This window comes from Gymnoscopelus microlampas (genome assembly GCF_963454915.1).
Source record: "Gymnoscopelus microlampas genome assembly, chromosome: 5".
NCBI classification, from domain to species: domain Eukaryota; kingdom Metazoa; phylum Chordata; class Actinopteri; order Myctophiformes; family Myctophidae; genus Gymnoscopelus; species Gymnoscopelus microlampas.
Genome location: NC_139942.1, coordinates 25,204,600 through 25,217,546, shown reverse-complemented (window position 1 = coordinate 25,217,546; position 12,947 = coordinate 25,204,600). Strand labels below are relative to the sequence as shown.

General features: G+C 51.3%; 1 protein-coding gene across 1 annotated transcript in view; it reads left to right on the top strand.

The window, feature by feature from the left end:
- ptch2 (patched 2) overlaps positions 1-12,947 on the top strand; it is a 42,285-nt gene that overhangs the window by 17,876 nt on the left and 11,462 nt on the right. The window contains exons 6-17 of the mRNA XM_084058781.1: positions 877-1,072; positions 1,225-1,346; positions 2,795-2,942; positions 4,457-4,588; positions 5,034-5,189; positions 5,331-5,423; positions 5,643-5,768; positions 6,791-7,238; positions 7,673-8,218; positions 9,896-10,038; positions 10,246-10,426; positions 10,586-10,866. Coding sequence (XP_083914907.1) covers positions 877-1,072; positions 1,225-1,346; positions 2,795-2,942; positions 4,457-4,588; positions 5,034-5,189; positions 5,331-5,423; positions 5,643-5,768; positions 6,791-7,238; positions 7,673-8,218; positions 9,896-10,038; positions 10,246-10,426; positions 10,586-10,866 — 2,572 coding nt within the window. The remainder of the gene's footprint in view (positions 1-876; positions 1,073-1,224; positions 1,347-2,794; positions 2,943-4,456; positions 4,589-5,033; positions 5,190-5,330; positions 5,424-5,642; positions 5,769-6,790; positions 7,239-7,672; positions 8,219-9,895; positions 10,039-10,245; positions 10,427-10,585; positions 10,867-12,947) is intronic.

Below are 12,947 nucleotides of genomic sequence, written 5' to 3'. Positions count from 1 at the left end.
AGCATTACCAAGTCCACCTCCGCTACAGGCAAAGCTGTCAACTGACACCCGAAAACCCTAACCCAACACGCCACATAATTGGCCGCTGCATGGAGCAAATGATAAATTTAGCCTGAGGAGAGGGAGGAGAGTGGCAGAGGCGAGGCCGCGGCCGAAAGCCTCAGGATTAGCTTCTTTGTCAAAGCTTCCTGTGAACATCTCACTACTGAACAGTGTGCGATAGATGCCAGTGGACCATAACGGTACACACACACACACGCACACACGCACGGCACGTACGTACACTCATTGCTGCTAGCTAGCTAGCTCGCCACACATGCAAAACAGCGATACATCCCAACATCACCCTGACACCACCTCCCATGTTTTATGACTTCCCTTCCTCTCACTCCCAGCATCTCCTCTCTTCTTCTGTCAATTTCTCCTTCCATCCTTCCCGTCTTGCCTACGTTTCCCCGTTCCTCTTCTATACCTTTCTTCCCTCCCTCCCTCTGTTCTGCTCCCCCTCCTTATCAAGACGTTTTGGGAGGCAGAGGTAATCGTTATGACTCGATGCAGGGCGTTGAGGAATGGGAGTGAGCCGGCTGCCGCCGCGCCTTTTCCTTTGGCATTGTAGCGGCGTGAAACAGGATAATAAACGCTATTTTATCCAGCATCTGCAGCCTTGCCTCCTGCCTAGACGGCACACACACGCACAGACGGAGAACTGAATTGAACAAACGTTTGCAGAAGCTCAAAAACCAGTGTGGGTGCAAGGGCACACGCACACATGCTAGCTATAAATGGAAAGATTTCAGGTTACGGTGTTGTTGCCTGTGTACAGTTTCATTCTATGGGGTATGTTTGCATTGAACGCGTGCTCCTCTCTCCTCACAGTGGCATGCCAGACATCCAGTGGATGAACCTTGACCCGGTCAAACTGATGGAGGAGCTGAGTCAGTTCACCTCCCTGGAGGGATTCAAGGAGATGCTGGACAAAGCTCAGGTGGGCCATGCCTACATGAACAGGCCTTGTCTGGACCCCTCGGACCCCGACTGCCCCATCACTGCACCCAACCAGGAGCTGGGAGAGGTGAGTCTGAGCGTGCGCGAGCGCACACACACACACACACACACACACACACACACACACACACACACACACACACACACACACACACACACACACAGAGTTATCTGAGAGCTGTCCTCTTATAGCGTCCATGTCTCTGTGTCTGTCCCCAGAGTCCTGACATCTCTGGGCGTCTCCAGGGAGGTTGCCATGGTTTCAGCAGGAAGTTCATGCACTGGCAGGAGGAGCTGATCCTAGGAGGACGGGTCAAGAGCAGCCAAGACACTCTGCTGAGGTGTGTTTTTATTTCCTTGTCCCCATGAGAGAAATAGTTGTTTTACATTTCCAGAGTCAGAGTCGATCTAGAAGCGGGCTATCGGCTATCTTTGGCTTTAGTTTTACAGTTAAAAATGGCTGCCGTGTTAAGTGGTCAGATGGGTGGACCGCAAACACCCGAATCCAGAAAAAGGTTGGGAAGCGCTGCTGTGGTAGCACGACGTTGGGTGGGGGGGGGGGGGGGTAATGATCGATGGATGAGAAAGGGCAGGAGGGCAGATCACTGGCAACCAGGGAGGCCGGCTAGTCAGTCAGCCAGTCAGCCAGCAAGCCACCGTGCCTGTGGAATCCGTGTAACCCCTAATAACCCGACAGACACATGCTAGGAATGCCTCGTACCGAGAGGGATCAGTTTCCTCCTTGACCCCGGACCAGGATAGGCCAATTAAAGATGATTGACAGCCATATAAAGCCCCTCCCACTGCCACACATTTGTTGTTGCGGGCAGCAGAGAAAATGGGGAGCCCTTATCTCTGAAAATAACTGGGGGTAAACAGGAGTAGAAATACATCTACAATACAGACATGTACTGAAGTGTTTCAATTGAGGACTTTTGAAACACGAATAAAAATAAAAAGTTTATTCCCTTTAAAAAAATCCGGTTTCTTTCTCTTTTCATTGAAACGACGTCGACTCAAATCCACATTTCACCAAAGCAATCCCAAGGGTCCCAATAAAACGTGCTCCAGAGTTTAGGCTTTTCTCTACACGGCTTCAACGAGATTTAAAACCACAGCCAAAATGAAAGGAGTGACAGCGCTGGGTCCGTGCCCAGATCACGACCCGCACACATCCCTGCAAAAGCCCCTGGAGGAAAGAGCGTCCAGCCCCACACACACACACACACACACCTTCACTCCGAGATGGTGATTTATGATGATCTGGTTCAACATTTTAGAATAGCGCCGCTGCGCAGGTTGCGTGCCAAGCTGACCCGAGGACAGTCCTCCAGACTTAGATAACACCTGCTTTTATAGCAGTTTAGGCAGACGGGCAGTGAAACAAATGGGCTGAAATCCCAGACGACGGACTTGACTTTGAGTAGTTGTAGCAGACACGCACACACAGAAAGACAGAGGGGGGAGAGAGAGAGAGAGAGAGAGAAACACACTGTGTCTGTCTCTGTTTGTCACAAAACAGGCACCTGCTTTTAGCCACTCAGGGAAAGACATTTCATTTAAAAGGTTTACGCGAGGACAAGAGGTTCTTGACAATCGGGCTGGATGCTTCAGAGAGAGACAGAGAGAGAGAGAGAGAGAAAGACAGAGCAGCTCAGGGGAAGTGAGCATGTCAGTATTTCTCGGCTTGGCACAGGAATGTGTAAACCAATGTTTCAGGAAGCAACTTGACTCTCTCTAGCGTGTTTCCCGATGCTAACGTGATGTGTGTGTGTGTGCCCTTGTGCAGCGCCGAAGCTCTCCAGACCATGTTCCTGCTGATGAGCCCCAAGCAGCTCTATGAGCACTTTAAAGATGACTACGAGATCCACGATATTAACTGGAACGAAGACAAAGCCACCGCCATCCTCGAGTCCTGGCAGAGGAAGTTTGTGGAGGTATGCACACACTATGCACGCACATTTTAAACGCAGAAACCCACGTTTTGGGGAGGATATTTGTTGTAGACTAGAGAGGAGAACGGGACAGGATGGGGGAGTTGGAAATGGAGGAGGTATTTCCATGTCCTCATGCAGACTTGTTTTACTTTGGGAGACACACACACACACACACACACACACACACACACACACACACACACACACACACACACTTGCCCCACAATGTCTGAATTCCATCAATCCTCATCTGCCTTGTAAAGGGAATCGCAGGGCAGTTCAGGGCAGAGTGTGTGTGTGTGTGTGTGTGTGTGTGTGTGTGTGTGTGTGTGTGTGTGTGTGTGTGTGTGTGTGTGTGTGTGTGTGTGTGTGTGTGTGTGTGTGTGTGTGTGTGTGTGTGTGTGTGTGTGCGTGCGTGGGGTGTGTGTGTGTGTGTGTGTGTGTGTGTGTGTGTGTGTGTGTGTGTGTGTGGCGCAGGTCGTGTGTGTGTGTGTGTGTGTGTGTGTGTGTGTGTGTGTGTGGCGCAGGTCAGCGGTCCCTTTCTGTCAGAGCCCTAGTTATAGGAACAAGCTGTTGCCATGATAGCTGACACCGACCACAGAGCGAGAGGACAGGGTGACCGAGGGAGGTAGAGAGGGAGGTGAGGAAGTGAGGGCAAGTAGGGGGGATAGAGAGAGAGAGAGAGAGAGAGCGAGAGAGAGAGAGAGAGAAAGGAACCGACAGACGGGGAGAGATACCCCACCCTTCTGTCAGAGAACAGGGGCACATAGATTAGCACATGATAGTGAATGATGACATGACATGAGTATAGGTGAGTGAGAGTGCGATAGGGAAGGTGCGTGCGTGTGTGCGTGCGTGCGTGCGTGCGTGCGTGTGTGTGTGTGTGAGAGAGAGAGAGAGGCAGTGGTCCATTCATGGTGTGGAGTAGAGAGAGAGAGAGGGAGAGAGAGAGGGAGAGAGAGAGGGAGAGCGAGCCATGTGATCTCATCCCTTTCACCTTTGCCCTCATGACCTCTGGCATCTGTGCTCATTACTCCTCAGTTGTCACATACACACACACACACTGGCACACTTTTGCACACACACACACACACACACACACACACACACACACACACACACACACACACACACACACACACACACACACACACACACACACACACACACACACACACACACACACAGAAGCACATTTCATAGACACACAGGGTGCTTTTACTGTTACAGGGCCTAAAAATATGGGGTTATGGGCATTCCAGAAGATACGAGAAACGTATTTGTGCATGGCTGTCAGGGAGTGTCTCTGCATGCGAGAGCGTGAGTGCGTGCGCGGCTGCGCACGTATGTGTGTGTGTGTGTGTGTGTGTGAGAGAAAGAGAGAATAATGTGACTGTCTGTCGGAGAGAAAAACAAGAGTGCGTTTGAAATGGACACAAATGGACACACATTAGACCAATTCCTAGACTGTTCCAAACGGCCCCCCTGACTGCTGACTGATCTCCACCCATTAGGTGGTCCACCACAGCGTACCGGACAACTCCAGCCAGTCCATCCACGCCTTCTCCACCACCACCCTCAACGACATCATGAAGTCCTTCTCCGATGTCAGTGTCATCAGAGTGGCTGGTGGCTACCTTCTCATGGTGAGTGAGAGGACCATTTTTTTATCAGTGTTTGCCCGTGGACCCCCCCCCCCCCCCATTTTGTGCCAAAGACTCCATGAGACAAGATTTGTGTAAAGAAAAAAAAGCCAATCTATAAGCTCACAACGGGCCGCGATGCGATTTCAAATAGCCGAAGCATAAAATGCTCAATTGTTTAAAGTGTTCCTCATTTTGCTTGGGACCCCCTGGAACCCCCTCAGGGATAGCCTCGCGTGGCCCGGACAATATCACACTGCGTGGATATTAAATGCAATGCCATTTTGGTCTCTGTAAGCCTAACGCTCCAAATGCAAAGGATTCAAAAGAATCTCGGTCTGTACATCATTGAAGTTGTTTGTGGTGGTGTCATGCCGTAATACTTGATGTACTTATTTGTAATAATCCCTTTTCCATATGGATGTCGTCCCCTCTCCTCTACTCTTAGCTTGCCTATGCGTGCGTCACCATGCTCAGGTGGGACTGCGCAAAGTCCCAGGGCGGCGTGGGGCTGGCAGGAGTTCTGCTGGTCGCTTTGTCTGTGGCCGCAGGCCTGGGTCTCTGCTCCATGCTGGGCCTTTCCTTCAATGCTGCCACCACACAGGTACAAAACAACAAGTGTCTGCTTTCATGTCAGTAGTTCCTACTAGTAGTAATAGAGGCTGTAATTCTAAGCTCCGGGAGCTTCAAACGTAAGTTCTAGTCCTTAATGCCCGGGTGGGTGCTGATGTGTTTTCTGTTCCAGGTGCTTCCTTTCCTGGCGTTGGGGATCGGTGTGGATGATATGTTCCTATTGGCTCATTCCTTCACCGAGGCTGGGAGCAACATCCCCTTCAAGGTGCCTTTAAGATCTCTTCTCTTCTCTTCTCTTCTCTTCTCTTCTCTTCTCTTCTCTTCTCTTCTCTTCTCTTCTCTTCTCTTCTCTTCTCTTCTCTTCTCTTCTCTTCTCTTCTCTTCTCTTCTCTTCTCTTCTCTTCTCTTCTCTTCTCTTCTCTTCTCTTCTCTTCTTTTCTCTTCTCTTCTCTCCTCCTTAACCTGTGTGCATGTTTATTTTCAGGAGCGTACAGGAGACTGTTTGCGCCGTACAGGCACCAGCGTGGCTCTGACGTCTCTCAACAACATGATCGCTTTCTTCATGGCCGCTCTCGTCCCCATTCCCGCCCTGCGAGCTTTCTCTCTGCAGGTAGGCGAGCGCGCGCGCGCACACACACACACACACACACACACACACACACACACACACACACACACACACACAAACACAAACACACCGAGAAGCCTGCGGCTCTCCTGTGAAAATTAAAGAGACAACTTCAGAGGGGTGACATTTATTCAGAGGAGGGAAAGCCTTTGTTCCTTGTTTTATTGCTGCTGTACCTACAGAGACGTGTTTGTGTGTGTGTACGTGCGTGTGTGTGTGTGTTTGCGCACGTTTGTGTGTGTGTGTGCGTGTGAGTGTAATGTGGAATAATCAGAGCAAGGAGAGAGATGAAGAGATAGAGGCAGAGAAAGGGAGAGAGAGAAGGAGGGAGGGAGGAAGAGTGGATCAGTATATCACTGCAGCGAAGCAAAGTTTTTCTGTGATCTGTGTAACTGACTGTGGGTGGTCTGACACACACACACACACACACACACACACACACACACACACACACACACACACACACACACACACACACACACACACACACACACACAGTGGAAACCACAACCAGTTAGAATGTCAGCTCCAGGGCCCGGGTTGGGTGGAGGAGGTGGTGGTTGCTGCTCAGACTCATCCACCCACTATAGGAGCCCCTCCCTTACCTTCCTTCTTTTCTTTATTGGCACCATCTCCTTTTGGGTACCCCCCCCCCCTCCCCCTCTCTCTCGCTCTCTTTTTACCCACCATGGCTCCCTCGCTTTTTTCGGGCCCAGCTTGCTTACTGTTCCTGGCTGGTGATTTAGAGTCGAGGCTTTTCTTCTGCTGTCTGGGCCGCGGTCCGAGGCACTAAAACAGCAAGGGAGCTCTCTCGCCCCAGCTGAGAGAGAGAGAGAGAGAGAGAGAGAGAGAGAGAGACATGGGGCAGCTGTACATCTGCACAGAGCAAGGAGGGGAAGAGGGGGGCGTCACTGTGACATCATCGGAACATTGTTTCACTGTCTACTTCTTGTTTCTCTCTCTCTCTCTCTCTCTCTCTCTCTCTCTCTCTCTCGCTCTCCCAGGCGGCCATCATTGTGGTGTTCAACTTCGCCATGGTGCTGCTCATCTTCCCGGCCATCCTCAGCCTGGACCTGCACCGGCGCGAGGACAAGCGTCTGGACGTGCTGTGCTGCCTGTACAGCCCGTGCGCCGACCGCGTCATCCACCTCTCCCCGCACGAGCTCTCCTCCTCCTCCTCCGACGCCAACTCCTCCTCCTCTTCCTCCGCCGAGCACTCGCCGCCGCCGCGGCAGCACGCGGCCGCCGCCTCCACGGCGACGCACCACCACCACCACCAGTACGCCACCGGCTCCACCATCACCACCAGCACCCACATCACCACCACGGTGCAGGCCTTCACGCAGTGCGACGCGGCGGGCCAGCACATCGTCACCATCCTGCCGCCCACCTCCCAGATCTCCACCAGCCCTCCCTCCATCGTCCTGTCCTCCCCTCCGCCGCCGCCGCAAGGTAAACACAGAGGAAAGGGAGCTGACGCCCCTATAGCTGTGAAAGTCTGGTATTCACACCCAAATGTGAAAAGCACTGTCCGGTGTTGATGCCTATTTTGCCAGAAGTCCAAACTTTTTACTTTCCATTAAGACCGGGAAGACATCTGTGTCATTTTGATTTTGAAAGTGTTTGAAAAATGTTGAGTAATTTTGAATTACGAAACAGTTTGAGAACTACTGATTTAGAGGGCATTTGTAGAATCGACCTCAGGTCTTTATGGGTTAAGTACAAGAAGTAATACCGTACAAATGATACGTTCAGTACCGAACATAAAGGTAATCATTATGCAGAATGACTAATTTTAAAGTTTTACAATTGTAACTCGGTCCGTTTCACTAAGAACCGAGGGTCTAAGTGGTTAAACTCCTTTTCCGTGTGTTTCTCCTCCGCAGCCGTGACCCCGTCTCCTCCTCCCACCACCACCACCTCGGCGGGGGGCGACCCCTACGGCTCCCAGCTCTTCGCGCCCACCTCCAGCTCCACGCGGGACCTGCTGGCCCAGGTGGACGACTCCTCCAAGGCCGGCGGCGGGCGCGAGTGCGTGCCGCTGCCCTTCCTGCGCTGGAACCTGGCCAGCTTCGCCCGCGAGAAGTACGCGCCGCTGCTCCTCAAGCCCGAGAGCAAGGCGGCGGTGGTGGTCCTCTTCCTGGGCCTGCTGGGCCTCAGCCTCTACGGCACCACCATGGTGCACGACGGCCTCTACCTGACCGACATCGTGCCGCGCGACACCAAGGAGTACGACTTCATCGACGCGCAGTTCAAGTACTTCTCCTTCTACAACATGTACCTGGTGACCATGGACGGCTTCGACTACGCCCGCTCGCAGCGGCTGCTGGTGCAGCTGCACAACGCCTTCACCTCGGTGCGCTCGGTGGTCCGCGACGAGGACCACAAGCTGCCGCGCATGTGGCTGCACTACTTCCAGGACTGGCTCAGAGGTAGGCCTCCCCCCTCCAGTGTGTGTGTGTGTGTGTGTGTGTGTGTGTGTGTGTGTGTGTGTGTGTGTGTGTGTGTGTGTGTGTGTGTGTTTAGAACTCAGTCTTAGCCCCTGAGGCTTTTCTTTTTGAATGATGTCAGAATCCTCTAGATTGACTGACAGAGGGCTCTTTCATGTTTACCTTCTTCTAAGGACAGGGGCGTGTGTGTGTGATTTGTGGGTGTGTGTGTGTGTGTGTGTGTGTGTGTGTGTGTGTGTGTGTGCGTGTGCGTGTGCGTGTGCGTGTGCGTGTGCGTGCGTGTGCGTGTGAGGGGTGAGTGAAAGTTCAGCCATGCTATCCGCCCTCATCCACCTGGGCTCAGGCTGGCAAGGTATAGAGGGTGGAGGTCATAGGTTATCTGTCTGTGTGTGTGTGTGTGTGTGTGTGTGTGTGTGTGTGTGTGTGTGTGTGTGTGTGGGTGGGTGTGTGTTTGCCCTCAGGCGAGGATCTGTCAGAGAGCCCATTCAAGAGGAAGTAATAGCTAACAGGTCAATCAGAACCATTCCTCTCAATCAGAGCCAGTGGAGGGTTTACACTCCTTTACATGAAAAGAACCGTCACATTAATTTTAAATGTCACTTAAAACAGATTTTATCAATAAGATAAAATGTCATGGATGGACGGATAACTAACGATGTATCTCATACTGTAGAAACTAGGAACATGTTTTATTATTGACTTGACATAATTATGCTTAAAAAAAACGAAAGGCCACTTTTTTTATCTTTAAAACAGCATGTGTATATCTTTGGAACTATAAAAACATACACGCCAATAGATTAGGCTTGAGGTTGCATGCTTTGGACTGAACTCATAATCGCCCCCCCTTGCCTTAAGGCAGATGGGGGCTTCTTAAACTTTCTCAACCCAAGACCCAATGAGAAACATAATCTCTCATAGTTGAAAAGACCCCACCCTCAGGGAATGTGCGAGTGTACGTTGTGTATCAGCCTGAAAGCCATCTGCACAGTGTTGATTTGTCCATGTGTAACGGCCGGGTCCATTTGGTAACACACTCTCACTACTGTTTTTTAATCAGATTTGCTTCTGATTCCAAAAGATACACAGAACGAGGTTGATGTGACATTAAATTACTCATGAATTAATAATGCATAATACATTTAATTAATTGTTTTACTTCCTCCTCCTCCTCTCTTTCTCTCTCCTTCGCATATTCTACCTTCTCTGCTGTCTTCTACTTGTCTTTTATGCTCTTTCTGTCATCCCTTTTTTCCTGAGCAGCGTCCTCTCGTTGTTGATGTCTGTTATTACAGCACGTGTGCGCGCGCGCGCGCACGTGTGTGTGTGTGTGTGTGTGTGTGTGTGTGTGTGTGTGTCTGGGTGTGCGTGTGCGCGTGTGTGTGCGTGTGTGTGTGTATGGAAACGACAATGTCAAAAGCCAAACTTTGTAATATAACAAACTACAAAGGCTTTTGGTTAACTTTACTCAGCCCACACACATTGACGAGTCACCAGCACTGAGACACAGAATGCTTTGCTGCATGTTTATGTGTTTAAGTGTCGGTGCGTGACTATGTGCATTGTGGGTATTTGAGTGTGTGCGTGTGAGCTCTTCCATTAAACTGAGAGCCCGTCCCCCCTCTTATTTTACAACGGTTGTTTGTTTGTGGCACACAGGGCTTCAGGTGGCGTTTGATGCCGACTGGCAGGCAGGCAGGATAACGCACGACAGCTACCGCAACGGCACCGAGGACGGAGTGCTGGCCTATAAGCTGCTCATCCAGACCGGCTCCAAGAAAGATCCTTTCAACTACAGCCAGGTATGCTATAACAACAACATGCAAAGACTCCATTTACCATACAGTATATCAGCCTGGTTTAACGTTGAAGCAGATGACACATTGGGATATTGTATATTAGGAATGGAAGAACGTTTTTTTCTTTCTTTTTTATGTTAACACAAATCTGAACAGCCCAGAAACAACTCTGCAACATCTAATCGCTCCGTTCCGTTCTCCCTCCTGTAGCTTACGTCTCGCCGGCTTGTGGATGCCGAGGGCCTGGTTCCTCCGGAGGTCTTCTACATCTACCTGACGGTGTGGGTCAGCAATGACCCCCTGGGGTACGCAGCCTCCCAGGCCAACTTCTACCCCCACCCCAGAGAGTGGATCCACGACAAATATGACACCACAGGGGAAAACCTACGCAGTGAGTTGCTTTATATTGGCAGTTGCATCGCTTCGATGTTATGTTCTCTCCTATAACTTTTCACATCTTTTTCTTTTCTTAATACAGCAATAGGCTAATCGGATATACCCCGATCCTAAACTTAACCTCCTTCTCCCCACCTCACCTCTCTTCCTTTAGTCCCACCCGCGGAACCGCTGGAGTTCGCCCAGTTCCCGTTCTACCTGAACGGCCTCCGGCAGGCCAGCGACTTCGTGGAGGCCATCGAGAGCGTGCGGGCCATCTGCGACGAGTTCGGCCGCAAGGGCGTGTTCAACTACCCCAACGGCTACCCCTTCCTGTTCTGGGAGCAGTACATCGGGCTGAGACACTGGTTCCTGCTGGCCATCAGCGTGGTGCTCGCCTGCACCTTCCTGGTCTGCGCCGTGCTGCTGCTCAACCCCTGGACCGCCGGCATCATCGTAAGTCAAGAAGTCTACTCCGTCGTACACCGGCGTCACAGGGGTGTAAAATACCCGATCTATAAGCCTGAGCTCCATCACGTTCCTTTTCTTTTTCACTTCCTGTCCCGTGGCGTGCCGAGCAGCCTGTCCGACGTCTCGCTCGTTCCCTCGACCTTGTCCACGACTGGCGCCGCCACCTTTCTCTCTACACTTCTCTCTCTCCCCTTCTCCCTCTCTCTCTCTCCTTCTCTCCCTCCCTTCTTTACTCTCACCCCTCTGAGCACAGCTCAATATAACACTGTCTAGGGGGGCCCTTCCCTTCTGTGGAGAGCCAGCGCACACATGCGCACGCACGCACACGCACACACACACACACACACACACACACACACACACACACACACACACACACACACACACACACACACACACACACACACACACACACACACACACACACACTCTCACTCACACTCTCACACACACACACATCGGCCTTTGTCATTCTAATCCGACCGGGCCCGCCTTAGAAAAGGAAATGCAAAGGAGTGAGAGAGGCTTTGCCCTCCTGAAGTCTCTACCTCACACTCCCTTGCTTTTGTCAGAGAGAGAGAGAGAGAGAGAGAGAGAGAGAGAGACTTGGGGAAAGGACAGAGCTGCCCAGTTGCGACCTTGGCCTACTCAGCCCATCCATCAGGGGCTGTGTGTGTGTGTGTGTGTGTGTGTGTGTGTGTGTGTGTGTGTGTGTGTGTGTGTGTGTGTGTGTGTGTGTGTGTGTGTGTGTGTGTGTGTGTGTGTGTGTGTGTGAAAACAGCCCATCACTTCAGCGTCTGGGAAACATTTCACACACAGGCTGGTGGGGCCGGTGGTCTTCAAGGGGAGCCCCCCAAAATCACACACACACGTGCACCCATGCACACACACACACACACACACATATACCGGTGACCGTTGCGGTGGGGTGGGGTGGGGGGGCGGCGTAGTGTAGCGCAACAACAGAGCCAGTTGCATTTGGAATGTGTTTAATTTAAATCCAAAAGTAAACCGTCCCTAGAGCCGCTGATTGAGACAGCAACACACTCAATCTCCTCAAAGAAAGAGAGAGAGAGAGCCCTGGGCTACATGAATATAGCGTGGGTTTCTAAGCTCAGGCCTGTGTAGGTTTGACCAGGCCTATATGTGTCCGCAGTAAAACGGCTTTTATCATTTCCAATTTAACCGTGACCAAATTGGAACCCCTGCCAAGATAAAAGGATCCTGTAGAGGGCCTACAACATTCTTCTCTCTCGCTCGCTCTCGCTCTCGCTCTCGCTCTCGCTCTCTCTCTCGCTCTATCTCTCTCTCTCTCTCTCCCTCCCTCTGCGTCTCTCCGTCCATTCTTTGTCCTCCATTCCGCATCTTCTCCGAACACATTTTGTTGGGCAGTGTGCGTTCAGTGTACTGTATTTGTCAATATTGCAGGTTAATAAAAAAAAGGCAGGGGTCAGGGGGGGTCGCCTGGCACAGTGCTTTGTCTTAACGTTAAAACAGTAACAGCAGAAAGTTATAATACAATAATAAAATAAAAGGACTGCCCATCAGTCAATGATTAACTCCTCCTTAACGATAGACACACTGCCACTGGTTTGGTGTGAACCACTAAAAAACATATAGTTCATTGAACAAGTTCCCCCAGGGCTCTGTCCTCGGACCCTTCCTTTTTCCCCTCTACGCCAAATCTTTGCCTATCATGACGCTATGGTTCAAGTGGTTAGTAACGGTAGTATAGTTGCCGAGCCCCTCGAGGGAACAGAAACAGGAAGCAAAGGTAAGATGAAGTCACTGTGGTGACAGAGAGGGAGAGAGAGGGAGAGAGAGGGAGGGAGAGAGCGAGGGGCCCATATCGCATTGTGTCAGTCACTTCTGGGAAAGAGGAAGAGCGAAGGGGGGAGAGAGGGAGAGAATGAGAGAAGGGGTGGTAGTAGTAGTAGTAGTAATGCTTTGGCCCCCCCAGAGGGTGCGTAATTTGACACTGTGCAAGTTGAGGTCCTGAGTGCAGGGTCAAAGATTGTGTGGGGTAAAGAAGCACGGGGCTCGATTCCGTCACCCTCTCTATCCTG